Source organism: Trichomycterus rosablanca, chromosome 5, assembly GCF_030014385.1.
Source record: "Trichomycterus rosablanca isolate fTriRos1 chromosome 5, fTriRos1.hap1, whole genome shotgun sequence".
NCBI classification, from domain to species: Eukaryota; Metazoa; Chordata; class Actinopteri; order Siluriformes; family Trichomycteridae; genus Trichomycterus; species Trichomycterus rosablanca.
This window is the reverse complement of record NC_085992.1, coordinates 17,788,097-17,813,047: the sequence shown is the minus strand read 5'-3', so window position 1 is coordinate 17,813,047 and position 24,951 is coordinate 17,788,097. Positions and strand designations below refer to the sequence as shown.

Sequence of the window (24,951 nt, the reverse complement as noted above, 5' to 3'; positions counted from 1 at the left end):
TATCCATTGCAGGGCTTTGGCTATCATCCTAGCCAGTCATGCTTGTATAGAAGTGGTAACACTCTAGCCCGCCAGTGTTGGGATCTTGAGCTCTCAAGTTCAAATCTCAGCTCCTCTATTAGCCAGCCAGTCACCAACACAGACACATGATTGGCTAAACAGAGTTCCTCGTCACATCTCAGCATGTCTGCGAGATATCTCACTATGGACGTCAACTCACCACCCAAAACTTAATCCCAGCAAGACAGAGCTGATATTGATTCCTGGACATTAATCTCCAATCCAAGACCTAGTCATCTCTCTTGATGACTTCCAGATCAGACCATCTGACAATGTACAAAACCTTGGTGTTGTCCTGGATAACCAGCTGACCTTCTCTCCTCATGTAGCCAACATGACAAGATCATGCCGGTTCCTCCTTTACAACATCAAAAAGATTCGGCCATTTCTGTTTATGGAAGCCACTCAGATTCTTGTCTAGTCACTTGTAATCTCTCGACTGGACTACTGCAACTCCCTCCTGGCAGGTGCTTAAATGTCCACTATTAAACCCTTATAACTCATTCAAAATGCAGCTGCTCGCCTGGTTTTCAACCAACCTAAACACTGCCACATCACCCACCTGCTGCATTCTCTTTACTGGCTTCCTGTAGCTGCACGCATTCAGTTTAAAACGCTAATGCTCGCCTACAAAGCCAAAAATGGGACCAGCCCCACTCTGTACCACGCAACCTCTGAGCCACTAGTCTCGCTTGACTTGATCCTCCACTCAGAACTAAAGAAAGACAAGCATCAAGGCTTATCTCTGTGCTTGCACCCAAGTGGTGGAACAAACTTCCTCTGTCTGTTTGACTGGAGTGGGTGCGTGACAGCCTTGGCTCTCCTTGATTGGGGGTGAAAGTGGCAGCAACGACAAGAGAGAGATAAATACCAGTTGGCTTTGAATGAATTGGGTGAAAAAATGGGGGTGAAATGCTAAAAATGTGTTAAATTTTTTCATGGTTAAAAGTTGTGGTAGATGGGGAATGGTATTATTTTGTCCTATTAAAACTACATTTGATATTTGAGTCCTTTTATTTCCTGTCACTCTGATCACTTTCTTGTTTTCACTGGCTAATTTAATTTTCAGCTTCGCCAGCTTAAACATTTCAACTAACTCTTAACTGCAAATTGTATTTACATATAGATGGCTCATCTGTCCTCTGTTGCACATAATGAAGAAACTTTTTTCTTGTTGTTTTTAGAAAATAGTGTGCAAAAAGAAATCAACAAGGCAAAGGCCAATTTAACATGTTAGTGCATTAACATGCCTATTTACTTACACTTTACTGCATCTAAAAGTGTTGTGCTGGTATGAGTGGATCAGACACAGCAATGCTGATGGAGTTTTTAAACACCTCACTGTCACTGCTGGACTGAGAATAGACCACCAACCAAAAATATATCCAGCCAACAGCGCCCTGTGGGCAGCATCCTGTGACCACTGATGAAGGTCTAGAAGATGACCGACTTAAACAGCAGCAATAGATGAGCAATCCTCTCTGACTTTACATCTACAAGGTGAACCAACTAGGTAGGAGTGTCTAATAGATTGGACAGTGAGTGGACACAGTATTTAAAAACTCCAGCAGTGCTGCTGTGTCTGATCCACTCATACCAGCACAAAACAAACTAACACACCACCACCATGTCATTGTCACTACAGTGCTGAGAATAATCCACCACCTAAATAATCCCAACAGTAAACTCTACTATAGTCTGCAAAGAAGAACTAGAATGACAGTTGTCATAATATTTTATTAAGATCAAATAAAGGTTAACATTAGCCTGTTTATCTGCATTAGCACTGGGAGTCTCTTCAGTAGCATTTAGAGCTTTATAGATTTTGACTCAATGCTCTAGGCTTTGATTGAAAATATGTGCCCCCTTTGGCATGTACTTAACCCATTGGCAACGGCTGTCGAGTGTGTATGAGTGTTGGCACATCATTTTATGTACATGAACGTTTTAGCTAGTGTGTTGTGCACATTCCAATGAGTGTGTCAGTTTTTTTTCTGAAATCTTTAATTACTGTTTACTTATGCCGGGGCGGCTCAGGTGTATGTAATTATGCTGGTAATAAGGCCTGGATGGACTCCACCTGCCTCTTCTTTGCTCCTCGCTTGAATTTGTGCTCTCTCTTTTTCATTGCTGACAGGAAGGACACGCTTCATCACTTCACATCATGTGGCTATGAGCTAGCTTTTTTGTTTATGCTAAAAATGTTTCTCTTTAAGAGGTTTTTCACTCTTCACCTGTCAGGTTTAAATACAAAATTGTATGGCCAAAAGTGTGTGGGCATTTAATTATGAGCTTGTTGGACATCCCATTAAAAACCATGAGCATTATAGTGCTATATTGGCCCTTTTCTGGAAAAGCTTTTTACAATATTTTGGAGTCTGTCTGGAGAAATTTGGGCACGCTCAGTCAAAAAAGCTTTGTAAGAGGTAGGCCTCATGAGATTTATGGCTAGTTCACACTACACGATTTTTGCTCAGATTTTTGCTCGCAAGCTGCTAGATGTGCCAGCTCTGAGGCAAATCGGTGTTTGCTCGGGGCTCGAAAATTGACTCTCGATTGCTATGTGTGAACTGTTCAATGACTTGATTCGAGCGGCTCGCCGATATCTCACAGACTCAAGAAAAATATCTATCATGCTAAATATCTGGACCTGTCGGCGACTCAAAATCATGTATGGTGAAAGGTGTTGTGATCAGGTCGTGATTGTTGTAAACACAAGATACAAAAGGGAAACCAGGGGAAGGAGTGTAAATGTGTGGAACAGGGGCATAATATAGTTTCTATCAGAATATATTGGCACACACACAAGCTTTACAGTATTTGTGACTTACAGTCCATGCCAAACCATAATACCAACGTTGCATTACAAAAAAATATTTATTTAACTCTCTGCAGAACAGAACAGACAATCCCTGCTGACCGTGTAGCCAAATCCACTTTTTCAGCCAGATTCATATCAGCACACAAACTTTGCTTGCTCACTTCTTGTTGACGTGCATTTTTAGACATGGTGTCACTTCTCATGTATTTTCATGACAAACGTAGTTTGAAAGACCAGACAGACTTGTCTAAGATTCCTCATGGTTATAGATCGTGTAGCGTGTGACTCCCTATCACCGATCAGTCGTGTAGTGTGAAAACCACAACGACTTAAAAGACTCCCGATTACAAGAGATCCAGTTGTGTAGTGTAAACTGTACAGTGATCTGAACACCCTGAAAGTCGTGTAGTGTGAACTTAGCATTACCATACTTGCTTTTTGAAACTCGTACTCTACCTGGCAACCTTTGAGGTTTAAATCGCAAGATGTCAATAACACTAATCTTAAGTGGTCCTGAAAAAAACAAACACTTAAAAAAAAAAAAAAAAGTTGGGACATTCGATAAAATATTATAAAACAAGAATAAGTGACAACCCAAAAATCTTTGGACATAGGCAAAATGAGAGTGACAAGTTTACAAGTAGTTACACTATTTCAAAACATTCCTCAATAAGCAGGTGAACTGGTAACAGTTGTCATGTTGGGGTATAAAAGAATCAACCAAAGGCTAAGATTTGGAATATAAAGAAGATTCATGTCTCACCACTTACAAAATCCTGCAATTATCCTGCAAGATAGCAAAAATTATTTCACTAAATACCATATATAATATTTTGAATAGATACATGAAATTGAGAGAAATCTCAGTCTGTGTCTCAGAAATCTCAGGCTGGAAACCACTGTTAAATGTGCATGACGCTAGGCATTGCATGAGAAATTGTCCAGCTATTGTGATAAATATAGCCCCAATGGCTCAGTAGTATTTTGGAAAAGCATTGTTACTTAACACAGTATACCGCTGCATTAAATGCAATGTGTAACTCTGTTACCTCTATCAAAGACAAAGCCATAAATATGAATTATGCAGAAATCGCCTCACATTCTCTAAACCTGAGTTCATTTAAGATGAACTGTAAACATGTTCAAACAAGTTCAGATGATTGTGTGGGGGATTTGCATATTAGAGCAACAGATCCTGCCATGAAGGAGACATTGGGTGTGTTTGAAAACCTAGTGAGCTGCTTTGCTGTCTTACTGCCTACATAGGCAGCTGCCTAAGTAGAGAGGATTCTAATAAGTCATTGATTTATAAGGCAGGTTCTTCGAACGCACTACTTAGACAGCGATTCCATCAAATGACAACAAATGGGGTGGCACAAAGCGCTAGCATGTCAACTAACATCTCCCTAAGTGTACCGGAAATGGTTAAATTCACTGACAGGCCCGAATTTGCAAATAAATACACTTGTGCAAGTTTATACAAATTAAAAGTCTATAATAATTTATTCACGTTTGAAAATAACTCGGTTGTTTCTCCGCACCGTCTGCCATATTTTTTATTTTTCTGTGAGAAAAGTTGTGCCACACTGAATGCTAAGATTGCCTTCACCGTTAAGGCAGCATCAGATGCTCACTCGTTATTCTGTCAAAATAGCGTTTAGATTTAATGTGACTTAGTAGACAGCATTTTAGGGCATCTAGGAATTCGAACAGCCTACTTCTCGGGAGTTTGCATAGGATGACGTAAAATGCTGTCTATGTAGAGAGCTCACTAGGTTTTCGAACACACCCATTGTTTCAGCAAGACACTGCCAGGCCTTAATCTACACACTCAACTCATAGACAGAGTGTGAGTGCTTGAATGGCCTGCCTGCAGTCCAAATCTGTCTCTCATAAAGAGAAAAATCAGACAATGACATCCATGAACGGTTGAGTAGCTAAGGTCTTGTATCAAGCAAGAATGGGCAAAGAAATCCACCTGCAGCACTGCAACAATTAGTATTCTTATTTCCCAAATGATTAAAAACTGTAATTAATAGGAAATGTGATGTAACTTAATGATATAAATGTCTCTGTCCCAACTTTTGTTGAGTGTGTTACATGCATCAAACTCTAAATGTGTTTGTCTTAACAAACCACAATCATTGTTGTCAGGTGAATACAGGTTTAAAAGAATAAACAAATCACGGATTCCTTTACAAAGTGGCACAACATGCATCAAGTCAATTTTATGCATCAGACTTTTGGATTTTTTAATTACTGAATGGAGAGACTTCGTTTGTTGACCCAAAATATATTGCACATTTCTTTCTATTTCATTTATGGATTTGCACACTTTTTCTCACAATTTAGCATAGCCAATTAGCCTTCTGCTGCTGGGGATCCCAATCGTGTCCGAGGAGGGTATATTTGCCCGACACCCTCCCTCCAATGTGTGTGCAGTGCATGACCCTTTCTTGTTTGCCCACACTTCATTGGATTTGTGTGTGAGGCCAGTCTCATGCATGAAGTCACACACACCACTTCTGCACCTTGGGCTACTAACCACAGTCTTTACACGGCATCAAAGACCCCACCCTCTTATTAGTCCAATCTTTTTCCACCCAGCAGACTTAGTGACCAATTTTGCCTGCTGCAGGCACTGCCAATTGTGCCTGCTTGGGGGCGCCCAGCTGACTGAGGCACAGAGCTGAGCTGAGCTGAGATTCAAACTAGTGTGTTAGCAGAATATCACGCTGAGCCACTTGGGTGCCTCTGTAGTGCACATTTAAACAGAAAGCATGTGTTCTTCAATCTTTTTAGGCTGAAGCTTTAATCATAACAAAATAGCCAACATCTGCATGTTTGTTTGCTGCTACACAGGCGTTTCTAATTCACCGACCGTATGTTAATTAGGCCCGGTGCACCTGCGTTTGTTTGCACGCATGTTTGTAAATGGATGCTAAAATGGCTTTTCCTAAAATTAACACTTCTTGCAAAGAAAAATGTGACTGAAATATTTTACTCTTAAATTTGTTTATCCTTGCTTTGCCTTCCCAGCTGTAATTTGGATTCAGACTGGCGCAGGTATCAAAAACTCCTGCAGGAAGCAAAGCATGTGGATGCCTTCCACTGGCACCATCAGCCCGGAATTATAAGCATGGGTTTTTGCCATTGACAGATCATGTAAAGTCTAGCCAGCAGAAAATCAGTGCACCTGCACAACGTTTCGGTTCCTGGCAGCAGCCGCAGTCGAACGATGGTAAACTTATCAAAACAAGGGAGGTACTTTGTGATTAAAAAAACTGCATGGCCAGGTGTGAGCCCTTGTTTCTTACAACAGGACAGTATGTGGGATTGCATGGCTGTGAATTATTATTCATAATTTATTGGGGGATCAGGTTACATGTTTCTTTAAGCCTGATTAGCAAAGTGCCCCAATTATTTCAATTCTTCTTTGTCCTGAATTTTTTTTGGACTTTTGTTTACAGAATCGACTGGGTCAAAAATACACATACCACAACTTAGCTTATTAATTGGTGGTATAAAAAATTGTAGTATTTGATTAAGCATTGGAACATGGGCTCCTGATTCCTTGTTACTAAATATAATCTACTACTGCTAGTGACTTCTCTGTTTCAGTATAAATAGAGCAAGTTGGACTGCACCCAATTACAGAGCCATTACAAAAGGTTAGTTTTGGATAAAGATCAGCAGGCATCCTAAGATCGTCTGTCCAAATATTTGTACATGACAACATGGGAGTACATGGAACAGTGGTCTCTTTACCATGGTTAATAGTCAGAATGGTCAGATGTAATACCAGAACCACCAAAACCAGTCTATTCTTAGTTAAAATATATTAGAAAAATGATTGATACTCTCCACAGTTGAGCAAACTTTGCATTGCCATTGGCTTAAAGGCTAAGATGTAAATAATAGGAGAGTTTTATGATCAAATGAAACAAAGATCAAGTTTTTTTGGCAACAAGGACCAGTAGTATGTTAAAAAGTTAAAAGATTGAGCATTTAAACCCAACAACATTGTACCTAGCATGGTGGTAGTATGTGTTGAAGCTTTTTTCTGCCAGTGGAACTAGTGCTTTGCAGGAAGTAAGGATAACATAATATAGAAGCAAGATGAGATTTAAGTTCAGGCCAAATATGACCAAAAGTATTATTAATTAATTATGTTGTTTCAGCCACACCAACTGCAAACATCTATATTTAGTCAGTGATATACATTGTATAAAATAAATGTTGAACTTCCAACTTTGTGAAGGGCCCTTTTCTTTTCCAGCATGACTGGTCTCCTGTACCAAAAGCAAGGTTAGATTGAGTCATTACAATAGGTTTACTTCGGAAAGCAGTTGGCAGGCATGTCTCTTGAATCCTAAGATCATCTTTCCAAATCATTGTACATGACAACAGAGTACATGAAACAGTGGTCTATTTACCATGGTTAATGGTCAGATGTAATACCAGAATCAGTCTGTTCCAAAAACCAGTCTGTTCTTAGTTAGATGTTGGAAAATGATTGATACTATACACAGTCTAGCAAACTTCACATTGCCATTGGCTTAAAGGCTAAGATGTAAATATAATAGGAGAGTTTTATGATCAAATGAAGCAAAGATCAAGTTATTTGGCAACAAGGACCAGTAGTATGTTTGAAAGTGAAAAGATGGAGCATTTAAACCCAAAAACACTGTGCCTAGTGTCAAGCATGGTGGTAGTATGTGTTAAAGCCGTATCTTTTTGAGTCAGTGGAACTAGTGCATTGCAGGAAGAAAGAACAAAATAATATAAAATCAAGTGATCCGATCACACTATATGACCAAAAGTATTTGGACACGCCTCTTAATTATGTTGTTTCAGCCACACCAATTGATAACAGCATTATTTAGTCAGTGATATACATTGTATAAAATAAATGTTGAACCTCCAACTTTGTGAAGGGTCCTTTTCTGTTCCAGCATGATTGTGCTCCTGTTCCAAAAGCAAGGTTAATAAAGGCATGGTTTATGTCCACAGTGGATCAAACTTCACATTACCATGAGCTTAAAGGCTGAGATGTAAATAATAGCATGTTGTTTTATGGTCAAATAAAGCAAAGATCAAGTTATTTGCCAACAAGGGCCAGTAGTTTGTATGTATCGAAGCTGTTCTGCCAGTGGAAGTGGTGCCTAGCAGGAAGAAAGGATAAAATAATATAGAAGCAGGACAACTAATTTCAAGTGCTCCAAAAGTATTTGGATACTCATTTTAATTCTGTTTTTTCAGCCACACCAATTGCTAACAGCTATATTTAGTCATACATTGTATAAAATAAATGTTGAACTTCCAACATTGTGGAAACAGTTCAGTTTATGTTAGGCCCTTTTTTATTTCAGCATGACTGTGCTCCTGTACTAAAAGCAAGGTTAATAAAGGCATGGTTTAACAATTTAAATCATAAAGAGCCCTGATCTCTTTCTTACTGAAGACCTTTGGGATTAACTGGAATATAGATTGTGAGGCCTTTATATCCAGCATTAGTGCCTGCCCTCACAAATGCTGTTTTGAATAAATCTACATCAAATTCTTGTGAATAGACTAGAAAGGACTTTTGGAATGGGGTGTCCATTTAGCTTACTATATGGTTATTTTGGCCATATAGTGTACAAGCAAATGTATACCTTAGTCACACTCATACTTTTGGTCATAGTGTGTCCCTTACAATTGTATGTAAATTTTTTAATTGGCCATATAGTGTACAAGTGAATGTATGCCTTAGTCACACTCATACTTTTGGCCATAGTGTGTCCCTTACAGTTGTTTGTAATTTTTTTTAAACTGTATGTATGCCTCAAACACGCTGATGCATGCACTCATTTTTAACTATGAGCTTTTCTGCATTTATATGAAGGAATTATGCAGATCTGAACTGTCAAAATGCCTTCCAGACACAAATTACATTTATTTACTACTACCCAACATACAAACGATACCCTGAATTGCTAACTACCTTCATAATGAATTAGAATCTAATTAGGATCCTTTTTTTGTTTCTCAAAGTTAAAGCAGTACAGTGTGTAATCCACTGCAGATCCATTTCATCTTCTTGCCTGATGAGCTAAACTGAGCAGCATTAGTGCACAGACGTTTTTCCCCATCCTTTATCTCTCTCATCCTCCTGCTAGCACCGAAGCAGCTGATCTCCTAGTCTTGACTCGGTGAGATGGCCCTTCAATCATGGCTGAGTGGCATGCACAGATCACAGTTTCCAAATCACGCTTCCTTTAATCCTCCCCACATGAATTTCCACTCAGCTCAGCCTCAAGGCTCGGGGCTTTTAGGGGCATTTTATTTCTAGGGTTCTTTAGTCATTCGCAATACGGCTATTAACTGAATGAAAGCGGCACTTTAACATGATGGCAGCATGCTAATTTGTTCAACCAATTTGCTTGTTTGAATTTTATTTCTCTCAAGAGATGCGAGGCAGTATAATTACATTACTAAATTCAAACATGGTTTTTAATAGCTGCACTGGAACGTTTCTTTAATTTATGCACAGTAACAGTTCAGTATAAGGTCAAATATCACATTCACCCACATTCATTAAAGTCACAAACAGTCAAAAGTGATTGTCAACTGCCTTTACTATGTCCTGTTTTAGGGTGGACAGACCTGTTTTTTATCTGTCTGTTTGCAGTCCGGTGCAATATCTGGACAGACATGTATTTGTCTGGTGTCCTTCCACCAGAGCTGGGATCTTGAATACATCATATCGAGTCTCAGCTCTGCCTGGTGGCTGGGCTGAGCGGCCACATGAACAACGATTGGCCTGTTGTTCAGATAGGGGTGGGATATTAGGCCCGGATAGGGACTCTCTCATAACTAATGCAATTACGACCTCTGCTGGCTGATTGATGGCACCTGCACAGAAACGGGGAAAAGACTGCTGTCAAGTTGTGTCTCTCATTGCTGATCCGCATTGCACTTGTCAAGTGTAGGTGACAAAATGCATACGGCTGCTGCCCACGTGTCGGAGGGGGCGTGGGTTAGCTTTGTTTTCCTAAAACAGAGCGGAGATCGGCATTGGTGGAGTGGAAGCATGATGCAATCGGGCAATTGGACGTGCTAAAAGGGAGAAAAAAGGGGAGAAAATGCATAAACAATATATATATATATATACAGTGTATCACAAAAGTGAGTACACCCCTCACATTTCTGCAGATATTTAAGTATATCTTTTCATGGGACAACACTGACAAAATGACACTTTGACACAATGAAAAGTAGTCTGTGTGCAGCTTATATAACAGTGTAAATTTATTCTTCCCTCAAAATAACTCAATATACAGCCATTAATGTCTAAACCACCGGCAACAAAAGTGAGTACACCCCTAAGAGACTACACCACTAAATGTCCAAATTGAGCACTGCTTGTCATTTTCCCTCCAAAATGTCATGTGATTTGTTAGTGTTACTAGGTCTCAGGTGTGCATAGGGAGCAGGTGTGTTTAATTTAGTAGTACAGCTCTCACACTCTCTCATACTGGTCACTGAAAGTTCCAACATGGCACCTCATGGCAAAGAACTCTCTGAGGATCTTAAAAGACGAATTGTTGCGCTACATGAAGATGGCCAAGGCTACAAGAAGATTGCCAACACCCTGAAACTGAGCTGCAGCACAGTGGCCAAGATCATCCAGCGTTTTAAAAGAGCAGGGTCCACTCAGAACAGACCTCGCGTTGGTCGTCCAAAGAAGCTGAGTGCATGTGCTCAGCGTCACATCCAACTGCTGTCTTTGAAAGATAGGCGCAGGAGTGCTGTCAGCATTGCTGCAGAGATTGAAAAGGTGGGGGGTCAGCCTGTCAGTGCTCAGACCATACGCCGCACACTACATCAAATTGGTCTGCATGGCTATAACCCCAGAAGGAAGCCTCTTCTGAAGTCTCTACACAAGAAAGCCCGCAAACAGTTTGCTGAAGACATGTCAACAAAGGACATGGATTACTGGAACCATGTTCTATGGTCTGATGAGACCAAGATTAATTTGTTTGGTTCAGATGGTCTCAAGCATGTGTGGCGGCAATCAGGTGAGGAGAACAAAGATAAGTGTGTCATGCCTACAGTCAAGCATGGTGGTGGGAATGCCATGGTCTGGGGCTGCATGAGTGCAGCAGGTGTTGGGGAGTTACATTTCATTGAGGGACACATGAACTCCAATATGTACTGTGAAATACTGAAGCAGAGCATGATCCCCTCCCTCCGGAAACTGGGTCGCAGGGCAGTGTTCCAGCATGATAATGATCTCAAACACACCTCTAAGACGACCACTGCTTTATTGAAGAGGCTGAGGGTAAAGGTGATGGACTGGCCAAGCATGTCTCCAGACCTAAACCCAATAGAACATCTTTGGGGCATCCTCAAGCGGAAGGTGGAGGAGCGCAAAGTCTCGAATATCCGCCAGCTCCGTGATGTCGTCATGAAGGAGTGGAAAAGCATTCCAGTGGCAACCTGTGAAGCTCTGGTAAACTCCATGCCCAGGAGAGTTAAGGCAGTTCTGGGAAATAATGGTGGCCACACAAAATATTGACACTTCAGGAACTTTCACTAAGGGGTGTACTCACTTTTGTTGCCGGTGGTTTAGACATTAATGGCTGTATATTGAGTTATTTTGAGGGATGAATAAATTTACACTGTTATATAAGCTGCACACAGACTACTTTTCATTGTGTCAAAGTGTCATTTTGTCAGTGCTGTCCCATGAAAAGATATACTTAAATATCTGCAGAAATGTGAGGGGTGTACTCACTTTTGTGATACACTGTATATACAGTATATATATATATATATACACAAAAAAACAAACAAACATGCAGTCAGGTTAATTGTTAATTGGAGACACTGAATTTCATCACAATTATATTAAGGTTTTAATTTTGTGTGCTGTAGACACTATCCTGACTTCCCACTGTCATGCCCTCCTTTATGGGGTCTGATGTCCTCCTTTTTGGGGCCACCCTAGGCCATTGTTACATGGCACCATAATTTATTAGTAATAATGATTTACCTCAACATGTGACTTTTTGTGTTCATATAAGTAGGGCTAGTTTGACTATAAATGTTTGACTGAGCCACAAACATCACAATGGAAAAGTTTAGGAAAGCAAATTATAAGGAAATATCTCTTGGAGTGAATTCTGAACAACTCCAGGCTCCAAAATCATCCAACGGAAAGTTATGCTATGCTCTGCTCCAGAGACTAACTGGAAATTTGATTGGAAGCCAGGTCTTCACAAATGCTCTTTTGACTCAATCAGCACCAAACTCCACAGAGATATCCCCAAATCTTGTGAACAATCTTCCTAAGAAGGCTTTTGGCCTTATTACATTCCTTACAAGTGTATGTAAACGTCTGCAATCTAAATATTTCTACAAAGATCTGAATGGATTTTACAGATCTGAATTCCCTAAATGACTGGCAAAATGCCTTCTCAACACATTGTTTACTACAGAGAATTTAAAATACCTCATTCTCAAATTCTCATTGAAAGTTACAATATGTCCTATGTTTAGATTAGACCAGATAGCAGAGGCATTTGCAGCTCCAATGGGGAGAAACCTATCTAATCTTATTTTCCTCAGACCAGTTGTTGTCAGTTAAATAAAGGCCAGTTGTGTCTGATGATTCCCCTGCTAATTTGCTGAAATGCTTTTTTGACTGACCAGACACACATTATCACAGAAACAGTCCATTATTTGTGGAAAGCCTTGTCCCAAAAGTGGAAGTCAACTGAATATTAAGGCATGAATTTGGAAAAAAAATGCTCAAGCTAAGAAAATTAATCATACCTCTTTATTAGGGACACCTACCCTGTTTTCAGTCATTGTAGGGGTACAGTTACAAAATAGAGGTGTATTATTTCTTTATCTACTCTTGTATCAGTAAACACTTTCTGATCACAATATGCTCTTGGCTTTATATTATTGGATTAATCACTATTCTACTCCCTTCATTGCCATTTCTAGGTGTTTTAAAAATCCCAACAACATCTGGTAAACTTTGACAACACACGCCACCAAGTCATTACCATGTTAGTGTCATTGCAGTGCTGAGAATAGTCCACCACCCAAATAACCAAATAATATGAGGTCAGTCTAAGTCCCTTTTAATTGATAAATGCTGTACAGGCAGCAACAACATGTACAGAGCAATAGCTTGGCTACAGCCGGTAATTGTATACTCTTGTTTTGAGTCCACCTATTTGGTTGGTGTTGTTTATAAATGATAGATTTTACATACCAGATCGGTGTACCTAATAAAGTGCAATTACAAATTTAGTCACATCGTGTTTTTTTTTTTTTTAAATCAGCTGGGTCAAAAGCACAGAACAATGTACAAAGTTCTCTAATATCATTTAACGTTGTATCATGGCCTCCTAATTCCTTGTTAGTTATTATGCTGGTCACAGCTGGTTGCAAATTTTATTGCAACCTTTCAAAGGTACATTGGCATGAAGCCATCTCAGTGGCCTGCACAGAGCCCTAAACTTAGCCCCACTGAACACACCTTTGGGTTAAAAGTTGTAAAATGTCATATAACTTTGTTGCATGAAATCCTGAATGTACAGAATGATGTTACTTTTCCTCTTTTTGCAGCCATAACAGCCTCCATTCTTCTGGCAAGTCTTACCGAAAGATTTTGACGCCTGTTAGAATTTGTGCTTCTGTGAATGCATTCAGTTAGCTTGGCAGTCTATTACACTAGCCCACCACTGCTGAGTTCCACCGTGTGTAATGTGTTTCTCCCTACATGTTACATCTTGATGCCTTCTCTGCTTTTAAACTAATCTACTACTGCTAGTGACTTCTCTATCAATATAAATAGGGCAAGTTGAACTGCACCCATTAGACAGAGCCATTACAATAGGTTTGTTTTGGAAAGCGATTGTCAGGCATGTCTCTTGAATCCTAAGATCATCACCTTTCCCCCTTTTGCAGCCATAACAGCCCCCATTGTTCTTGCAAGTATTACCAAAAGATGTTAACATCTGTTAGAATGTATGGCCTTTCTAACGTGTTAGAATTTGTGCTTTTGTGAATTTGTTCAGTTAACTCAGCAGTCTGTTACACTAGCCCACCACTTCAGAGTTCCACTGTGTGGTGCCACCGACATGGTCGAATGCTTTACAGACACAGTTGGCTGTGTTTGAGCATTAGGGTAGGGTATTGCCTAACTGACCAACCTGCTGTAATGGAAAAATGCTTTTTTCTAATGTGTTTCTTCCTACATGTTATGGTTTGATGGCTTCACACTTTGAAGGGATGCGTTTTAGTTTACAGGCCTTCTTGGCCAGTGAATATTGTCCATAAAGCGAAGGTTGGCAGTACAGCAGAAAATTGGGCATGTCTAAAAATCCGTAAAATAGTCTGTGGGGTCTGAAAATATTGTTTCCACAAGCTTGGTGGAGATCCTATGGAAGGAATACTCATAGCTACGCTGAACACATACACACTATGACTAAGCGTATATGGACACCTGATCATTAGCTTGTTGGACATCTCATTCCGAGACAATGGACTTTATTATGAAGACCCTCTACCTGTTTCTGGCTTGAATAGCCTGAACTCTGGAAAGGAAGCCTACAAGGTTTCCTTCAAGGACTTCTGAGAGATTTGCCCTTTCAAACGAAGCATTTGTGGTATTGCTTCTATACGCCTTACTACTGAAAGGTGACCTGACTGACTCACATAGACCTAAAGTTTTCTTTATGATAAAATTATCAGACTGCGTAAGTGCCTGTATTAAATAGAGTGCAAATATACAGTATGTCTATTTATTGTATTTAAGTTACATTTGTGTACATTTGTACTCCATTATTCAGTCAATATAGAAATGATTAGGATGCTACATTGTTTTAAAAGTGGTAATGCTACTACTTCAATATGTGGATGTTAGTCATGCTACCGCTTTGAGAAATCCAATTACTAACTGACTCATGTCAACTATAAGGTTAGTGCACTACAGTAATCTGATAATAGGAAACCCTTTTATGTAGTAATCTGATTATTGTATATGTGAAAGTGCATTTCATGTTCAGTCAAAAGTAAATATACAGTTGTTTTTGCAGCTGATTTTGGTTGCTGAAAACGTGAAATCATTAGGTTTCTTTGACAAAAAAGTAGAATTAATTACTTTTCTAGTTTGACACAGTACCTCATTTTATTATTTTATTATTAAATGGCATTTAGAATTAGCCCTACAACCTGGGTTTTTGTCTGTTGAACTATCAATGTGTCTTTCTTTTTTTTTCTATTTTATTCAAGCATTTTCTCCCTTTTTCTCCCAATTTAGTGTAGTAAATTTGTCTTCCGCTGCTGGGGGATCCCTGATTGCATTTGAGAAGGGTATATTGCTGCTCACGCCTCCTCCGATCCGTGTGCAATCCTAGTGGACCCCTTTTTTTCGCCCTTGTACTCTCTATCTGCTAATCAGGGTCCATGCACAGTGTTTGAAAACCCCACCCACAAAAACCCACCCTAGCAGATATGGTGGCCAGTTAGTGTCTGCTGCAGGCACTGCCAATTATGCCCGCTAGATGGCGCCCAGCCGACCAGTGGCAGTACCGAGTTTCGAACTAAGGAGTTCGGAATATCCTGCTGCGCCATCTGGACGCTACAATGTCTCTATTTCAATTAATTATTTTATAGTTAGTCAAAAGTATCTGGGCACCTGACAAAAAGCTTGCTGGACATTCCATTCAAAAGCTCTAAACATTAATAAGGAGTTGGCCCCCCATTTCTCTTTTCACATACTTTTGGCCATAGTATAGTATAACTTTTAGCATTAATCATGTCCTCACAGGCTATGTATAAGCTATCTGGTTTGATTTCCAGATGGAGTGGTCTGGGTCCTTTCTCTTTGTAGTTTACATGTTCTCTCATGGACAAAATTGTCCATGACTGTGTTTGACATTAAACTTGAACTGATGAATTTTGTGTAACAAGTAACTACCTGTTCTGTCATGAATGTAACCAAATTGTGTAAAACATGACATTAAAATACTCATAAATAAATATACAGAGCTATTTCTGCAGATTTCCCAAATCTTTTGATAATATTATGCACTGTAGAGGGTAAATCTTTGCAGTTTCTTGTTAAGTAATATTGTTTATGAACTGTTGTAAATGCAATTGTGTCTGCAATTACATGGATATATCAATGTCTCTTATTGGTGGGCTTTATGGACTGTCAGAGCTTTGGTAGTGTAGAACTTTCTTGGAGTTCTTAAAACCAAGTGGCATTTATTACTTCTGGAACATTCTCGTGTTGAGAAAGCAGAACGGTGACTTGTTTTTCTAAAGCTGCTAGCCGGTTGGACTTTTCCTTATTCAGTCAATGCACATATGCACCTTATTTATTTATTAATCTCCATTGCACTTTTTTTGTTTTACCTGAAGTTTGTCAGTGTACTGTACTGTACATCTTCATTGAACACTTGTCTGATGCTGTACTGTCTATGTTGCTGTTGTATTGTTTATTTTATGTTTATACATAGTGTTCCTTTTTCTATTATTTAATTAGATGTATATATGTTGACACCTACACCGAGAGAAATTCCTTGTACATCTGGTACTTGGCAAATAATAAAGATTCTGATTATATGCACTTAAAATACTGTATAAACTATATGGCCAAAAGTATGTAGATGCCGGTCTTAATTATTACATTTCGTGTCTGTGTTGAGCTTTATCAAGAAAACAAAGGGTTAACACATCATTGTTAGCATTATTGAGCACTGTTTTTGTGAAAATTATGCAGTAGATTTAATGTGTTCTGAGCTAGCTATTGCTTTTTAACGTGTACTTATTTTGTGTGTACTTATTTATCTCATAAATTTTAACAAATGCAAGCACATAGTATCACAAATTCCTCATATTTGAAATCAAACTTGGTTAATATAACAACTTCGTTGAATTACTTTACTAGTTAATCTCAGTCATTATCTAGAAACATTGTATCTACTTGTAAGTCAGCACACTCTGTGCCTGAAACACTTCTTTAAATCAGCAGGTCAGGGCCGTAAAGCTGCTCTCTCAGCACATCAACAAATTACAGCTCCAGAACTTCTTTTTTTTTCGCTCCTCACAACTCATTTCCTTTAGGTTTGTTCTCTAAAGAGCAGAAACCGTTGTTGATGAGGGCCATGCAGGTGAGATGGATTTCTGGCTCTTGCCAGCAGGATCTCTCAGGCTGAGCTGTTTGAAGCTGTTTGTTACGTGGTAAACATGCGCACAGGTATTTCTGTGATGACCCAGGTTAATAATGTCTCAGATTTCTCTTTCTTTGAGATGGATTCTCAGGATTTCCCTACCGGCTCTGAATCTCTGCCATTTTGCAGTCACTGGAGTAAGATATGCCATAAATTAACTGATTAAGTAGAACATAATGAAATTAGTATTATAGTTTCTTATGTAAAATAATGGGGTTGTTTTTGACACTTATACACTGAAAATATAATATAAAAACACTGAAATACAATTGAAAACAGTTCAAAATAAAACAATAAAACCTGCACTTTACCTTTACTTCTTTATTGTTTCCTTATGCTGCTTAATCATGTAGATGCTTGATCTTGGAATACCATATTCCTTAGCGAGTTTAGTCATTCACGTGAGAAGTGGCAAAATAGCTTTTGCGCTGGCTGTGCTGTTATTTCCTATGGAGTGTGGAGGTGCACAAAGCTTAACGTGACTAATTATACTAAAATAACGAGCGACAAATTTCATTAGTGGAGAGAACTTATGAGCAGTAATAATTACGAAAGGTTTAGGTTTTAAATACATTAAATCACATAAAGCTTTTTTTTTTTTAATGATTAGCATTTTAGACTCTCTTAGAAAAGCTGATTCTCACCATTTCTCTATAACACAAGTTTAAAAGTGAAACAGGAGAAAAATACAGCTAAACACAGATACATGTGGACACTTTCAGAGTGAATTTGATGGTTGTTCCACACAAATGCAGATTCATCTCATATGCACACTTTGACAACGTTTTACCGCACCACTCAAACCAGGCGCTGAATAAAGCGGCTGTTCACTGTTATTTTAAAATTAAATAAATAAATAGAAAGGTCAAGTTTAAGGGTACAAATTTATCCACAAAGTGTGTTGAGTTTCAAAGCTTTCGAGTTTAGGGGACGTCGAGTTACAATCACTGTTTAAATTTGACTCATGAAACCAAAATACGTTTCCACTATGCATCCATCTGTAAGGTAAGCTTAAGAACTGATAGTTCGAAGGTATTTTTGGACATTGCTGATGTATGACTGTTGCTGTGCAAACAACACACAGAAGCTCGCTAGTGTTTAATCCAGAGTTATCTAATTATGTAAAGGTCATGGGCAATAATGAGTCTTGCTGTGTATGCAGAGATATTTCTTTGGATTTCCTTAATCGTTTGATGATATCAGGCACTGTAGAGAGTAACACCTCAGAACCCTTCAACTGCTTGTTAAGGATTGTAGTTTCTAATCTGCTGGTTAGAGGTGGCTGACACATTTTAGCCATGCAGATCTGAATCTATCTTTGCTCACAAAGGACTAAGCCTTTTTTATCTGAATGTTCCTTTATACACAAACACATTTTGCTCATAGAACGAAGGCATACTTCTTAATATGAGCATTTTTATAGTTGTATTAATGTTAATGTACTTGTGTAACTGAATCTTTCATGGTTTGGTGAGAGTGAGGGTAAGGTACAGGCACCAGCCCAGGGTCCCTCCTCTTGTCTATCCTTGCTTTCTAATAGTTCATTCTCTGCTGAGGCTTTTTTCCTCCCACTGCAGGACATATGGAAACTGAGGCCAATAGGGCAAACATAGAGATCCTCCTTTTCCTTTCTGCCCAAGGCACAGATGTTCCATATTCACTGCCTTTTATCTGTGGGCTGGAACTGACCTTCCTGATCAGCATTCTCTCCACTGTTCTGCTTCTGCTGCCCGTAAAAGTCACGGCATAAAGTACCTGTATGTGGGGTGTGTGCTGGATGACCATGTGCATTTTTATCTTATTTTTATTTTATGTGTTATCTTTTTGTTATAAATTTGAAGTATCAATCCCATCTCAGTGTAAGCTTGTAGTTTGATGGGGTTTTTTTTCCTGACCTTTAAAGAAACCATTGCTTCATGACTGTTTAGGTATGATGAGATGGTGTGGCGGAGGTCCTGTGCAAGTTGGGAGGTAGAAGCAACGATGATCTTGGTTCATTTTATTGCTTATTGTTCAGTGTATTCCAATAAACTTTAAAAGCTACACCTAAATCTGAATTCAGTCGTAGGGCTTCAGGGTGTATTGGAATGATAAATGCAAGCCAAGCCTAAACTCACAAATATCGTCTTTTTAGTACAGTGCATTCCCATCACTTATGTTATAAGCTTATATACACCGACCATGCATAACATTATGACCACTGACAGGTGAAGTGAATAACACTGCTAATCTCCATCATGGCACCTGTTAGTGGGTGGGATATATTAGGCAGCAAGTGAAAATTTTATCCTTAAAGTTGATGTGTTAGAAGCAGGAAAAATGGGCAAGCTGGATCAGAGCATCTCCAAAACTGCAGCTCTTGTGGGGTGTTCCCGGTCTGCAGTGGTCAGTATCTATTAAAAGTGGTCCAAGAAAGAAACAGTGGTAAACCGGCGACAGGGTCATGGGTGGCCAAGGCTCATTGATGCACGTGGGGAGCGAAGGCTACTGTAGTTCAAATTGCTGAAGAAGTTAATGCTGGTTCTGATAGTGTGAATGTGTCATAATACACAGTGCATCACAGTTTGTTGCGTATGGGGCTGCATAGCCGCAGACCAGTCAGGGTGCCCATGCTGACCCCTGTCCACCGCCGAAAGCATCAACAATGGGCATGTGAGCATCAGAACTTGACCACGGAGCAATGGTAGAAGGTGGCCTGGCCTGATCACATTTTCTTTTACATCACGTGGATGGCCGGGTGATTCTCTGATGGCTGTGGCCTGAGTTTAAGGTGTTGACCTGGCCTCCAAATCCCCCGATCTCAATCCAATCGAGCATCTGTGGGATGTGCTGGACAAACAAGTCCGATCCATGGAGGCCCCACCTCGCAACTTACAGGAGTTAAAGGATCTGCTGCTAACATCTTGGTGCCAGATACCACAGCACACCTTCAGGGGTCTAGTGGAGTCCATGCCTCGACAGGTCAGGGCTGTTTTGGCAGCAAAAGGGGGACCAACACAATATTAGGAAGGTGGTCATAATGTTATGCCTGATCGGTGTATGTCCAAGGGGTGTCCAACAAATGTATGGTCAGGTGTCCACATGCTTTTAGCCTTTTAGTTTATATACATTATATGTGTATGTATATGAACACATTTTCAGCTTCACCTTAGTGTTACTTTGAACTTGGATTTTGTTCTGAGTGACCACCTTAAAAAACAAGTTACATAACAGAACATATCATATAATTTTATATTTTTGTTGATTCACTTTGCATTTTGTTAATTGATAGAAATAAATGTTTGGTTCATTTTAAGCTTTCAAGTTCAATCTAATCCAGAGTGTGTTGATCGATTGGCTTGACTGTCTATACATCATATTTAAAGCATGTGTCATACAAAGTGTGTTAGATTCATTGAGTCTATTGACATTGTGTTTTTTTTTTCCAATGTGAAGCCTCTTCTCAGCCCCTGCATCTATTTTTCAGTCGGTTGCCACTGAAAAATGGATTGAATAACCAGATAAATAAATAAAGACATGACCAGAAAATCCAAATGAGATTCTTTGGACAAGACTTTGGGCTTCAAAGCTGTCCCAAAGCTGTCTCTTATTCTTGCTTGGGGTGAAGGGTCAAAGGATAAAAAAAGAAATTGAGGCTCTTCTCTCCCTTTATGGCCAGTGAACCCACCCCTGAGACATTTTCTCGCCTGAGACTAAACAATGTTACCTGTCTCAAGTGAAATCTTAACATTTCCTCTAAAGGGCAGAGCATACACTATTAATGGACAGCTGTCTGTCCGGATCCTGCAGTAAGAGGAGGTTTCTTTGTATTAAATCCTCAAGTGGTGCATTACTTGTGAGAGCCATAAAGTCTCAGTGGGGGACTTTTCCTCGCTCCCTCTCATTTCCCTGCTGACACGATGACGGTCATTAGTCATAAGTCTGTTTGGGAATATTGCACTATGCAGCAGGATGATTATCTTTTGTCCCAGTTTGTGGTCCATTTCCTTCACAGCAGGAGAGTATGTGACACCTACATCAATAGTGGCTAGGGGAGCAATGGCTGAGTAATTTGCAAGTAAGAACTGCTGTTATGTTATATGGCCAAAAATATATGGACAGCCTTTGTTATAGCCAAATCGATGTATAAAATCAATTTTAAACAATAAATACTTTCAATCACCCTGTTTTACAGTGGTCTGCACAGAGCTTTGACCTCAACCTTAATGGAAAACCTTTGGAATAAATTAAGTTGTCGATTACAAGCCAAGCCTTCTCATCCAAGACCAATGCCTGATGTTACTAACGATCTTCTGAATGAACAAATTGCCAGTTGATGCAAAGGGGAAAAAACCTATAGTTTTAAAATGGGATGTTCAACAAGATCATTAGTAATTGGTCAATGGACATAGTAGAAACATTTTAGTCCTTTATTTAGTAAAAAAAATAAATAATATATGCTATTGTAACAGCTCTGATGCAATGTGTGTTAACTATCATAACCAATAATAAACTGATTTGCATTTTTTGCCACAGTAGCTCTCGTGTTAGTCCGTACCAGAAGGCATAGCCCTCTGGCATCAATGAGGCTTGGCCGACCAGCAACCTGTCAGCAGTTTATGGCTTCTCAGACTCCTGTCATTGGGTAATTGCTGTGGCTGCCTGTGATATTTCAACTCATTAACTGGTCATAACAAATTGGCCATTAGCAAAAGATGTCCAGCTCAACTTTTAACCATACAGTGTGGATAGTAAATGCTTTGTCAGTTACAAGCCATGAGAATTAGGGTTGTAGCAAAGAGGGTTCGTCTGGGTTCATTTTCATTTCTTTATGAATATTCTTTAATTTTTATGTTTCAGTTTGGGGTGGCACGGTGGTTCAGTGGGTAGCACTGTCGCCTCACAGCAAGAAGGTCCTGGGTTCGATCCCTAGGTGGGGCGGTCCGGGTCCTTTCTGTGCGGAGTTTGCATGTTCTCCCTGTGTCTGCGTGGCTTTCCTCCGGGAGCTCCGGTTTCCTCCCACAGTCCAAAAACATGGTCAGGTTAACTGGAGACACTGAATTTACCTATAGATAAATGGGTGTGTGTATGTGTGTCTGCCCTGCGATGGACTGCCGCCCCCGTCCAGGGTGTTACTGTGTGCCTTGTGCCCATTGAAAAGCTGGGATAGGCTCCAGCACATCGAACACCCCCCAGCAACCATAATCCACCCTTGACCCTAATTGGATAAGCAGTTAAGAAAGTGAATGAATGTTTCAGTTTGTTGATTAATGTTATTGTTTTATATATTTTGTGTTGTCTTCTTTTGTTTAGTCTGTTTACCTGTGTTGGTTCTTTATCTGCCATCTATACCTTCCAATTTATTAGCTTTTTAAACAAAAATTTTTTTTGTCAATTTCTTCATGTGATGTTGATAGATGCAATTAGAAATCACGCATTAACCCTTATATAGACTAGTGGGTTGAGGTAAATTTTTGCATGGTTACTTTTATTAGACACATTGCTGTGATACTTTAATACGCATCTCCATTAGTGCTGCCCTACAATAAAGAACGAATGTACCTGCCTCCTCCCAGCCAATCAGAAACATGGATTTTCCTTGACTGATGTTTTATATTCAAAATGCAGTGTCATCCTTATATACTATAATGTGTATGTTGTTGACTGTGTATTGTGTAACAGCTTGGAGGGAAAATGCCCCACAGCATTGTTTAAAGTGGATTGGATGTTCTGAACTGCCCCTAAATGTGCTGAGTAACTGATTGTGTGGGTGTGCTGCCCCTGACACTGGTTGACAGTCTATTCAGTATGTATTGTGCTTTTAATGTTGCCAGGAAAAGTTCTATCAAGGATGAAGTGGTTAGAGAAAATGAATGAATTGTAATACGAGGTATATTATGGGTGAGGGTTGAGGGTGTGGTTCAAGTGTTAATAAAATTGAAAATGGTTTTAGACAGTGTTTAGTGTATATGTAGTGTGCTGGGTGTATGTTTAGTGTATGTAATGCCAAGTTCACACTACACGACTTTCAGAGTTGCCGGGTGGATGTACAGTTCACACTACACAACTGGATCTCTTGCACCCGGGAGTCTCTTAAGTCGTTGTGGTTTTTAGACTACACGACTGATCGGTGATAGGGGATCACACGCTACACGATCTATCACCAGGATGAGTCGGTCTGGTCTCCCAAACTATGTTTTGTCATGCAAGAAGTGACAAGGGGTTTAATGAAACCGTGTCCAGAAATGCACGTCAACAAGAAACGAGCGAGCAAAGCAAAGAGGAAAAATAAATGAATCAGAGTGCATTGGGCAACACGACCAGCATGGATTGTCTGTTCTGTAGTGAGTTGGAGGTTAATAAATATTTTTTGCAATGCAGCGTGGGTATTATGGTTGGGCATGGACGATAAGGTTACACATACTGTAAAACTTGAGTGTATGCGGATGTATTCTGATAGAAACTATGTTATGCCCCTGTCCCATGTTTTTACACTCCTCCCCCGAGTTTCCAAACCCTGTATCTTGTGTTCTCATTGGCTGTAGTTCGACACGACACTCACTGCCAGTTGGGCAACTAATTCAGAAATTTAACATGCTTGATAGTTTACTTCAGTCTTACCTAACCTTTCTAATGTCTTAAATGGTCTTTTTTGTTATAAATACAAGTATATTTTCCTTAAATCTTAAATTATAGAATAGACATTACTGTAATAAACAATAATAAACAACAATACACAGTAGTACTGTACTGTACATAAAAAACACACACATCACATTTCAGTACAGTATGTGTGCTGTACCATACACCATAATACATTTCCTCCTTTTTTTATAAAATGTATTTACAAGAAACAACAATAACTCTCATATTTATCTATTATTTCCTTCTTTTTTCAATTGCGTTGTATTTTGTAGGTGTAATTGCACAAAAGAATAACTTTCTTCTTCTCTCTCACTAACTGTCCCCTCTGTCTGATACACAGTGATAGCTACTGGCAGGAGTAATTATACAACACAACAAATGTAATAGATTTTTTCATTTTCTCACCACTGCACTTTCTCTGCACCTTCTTTGGGGAAATTTTAATATTGAATTTTACAGTATAAAGAAAGTATAAAGAAAACACCGGAAAAACACCGTCCACTGTCCGAATGTTCGCTCACTGTATATATATATATATATAGAGAGAGAGAGAGAAAGAGAGAGAGAGAGAGAGAGAGAGACGGTCGGAGTCAACTTGTTCGTGATGTCACGTGTTTCGCGAATTTAGGTTCGTAATCCGAAATTTGTTTGTACATTAAGTTGAAAAAGATCGTTCGAAACCCAAAATGTTCGTATGGTATACGGTTCGTAACTCGAGGGTCTAGTGTATCCCCCAAAGGGAAAAACTCATACAGAAGAAAATGTATTATTATTATTATTATTTTGCTTGAATTAAGCCTTCTGTTTTAATACATTACATACGGTAATTTACAAATGTTCATATGTAACACCTTCTTATAAAGACAGGTTGGAGGAAACATGAGAGAAAAAAATATGTAAATTATATTCCACTGATCCACTTTTCATAACATGTGCAAGTAAACAATAATTCTGATTTGACACCTAAAGTAAACCATTTCTTTTACTTTTCTTATTTCCTGCAGATCGATCGCATCATATTTTGCGTCTTTCTGGACACTGATTTCGAAATTTACAAGAAGAAGATGGCCGAGTTCTTCCGCCCAGGTATTGTCTCAATTTTCCATCCTTAGCCTGCTATATCTGTCATTCTGCCGAACATTAGTGTTGATGTGCACCTGTCATTTTTCATGAACACATATGTCAACCTTAAAGTGTGGTTAA

At 39.3% G+C, this 24,951-nt stretch overlaps 1 protein-coding gene across 4 annotated transcripts in view; it reads left to right on the top strand.

Moving 5' to 3' along the window:
- Positions 1–24,951, top strand: part of macrod2 (mono-ADP ribosylhydrolase 2) — a 1,284,034-nt gene that overhangs the window by 1,121,201 nt on the left and 137,882 nt on the right. For all 4 annotated transcript variants that reach the window (XM_062994956.1, XM_062994957.1, XM_062994958.1 and 1 more), the window contains exon 9: positions 24,753–24,834. In XM_062994956.1, coding sequence (XP_062851026.1) covers positions 24,753–24,834 — 82 coding nt within the window. The remainder of the gene's footprint in view (positions 1–24,752; positions 24,835–24,951) is intronic.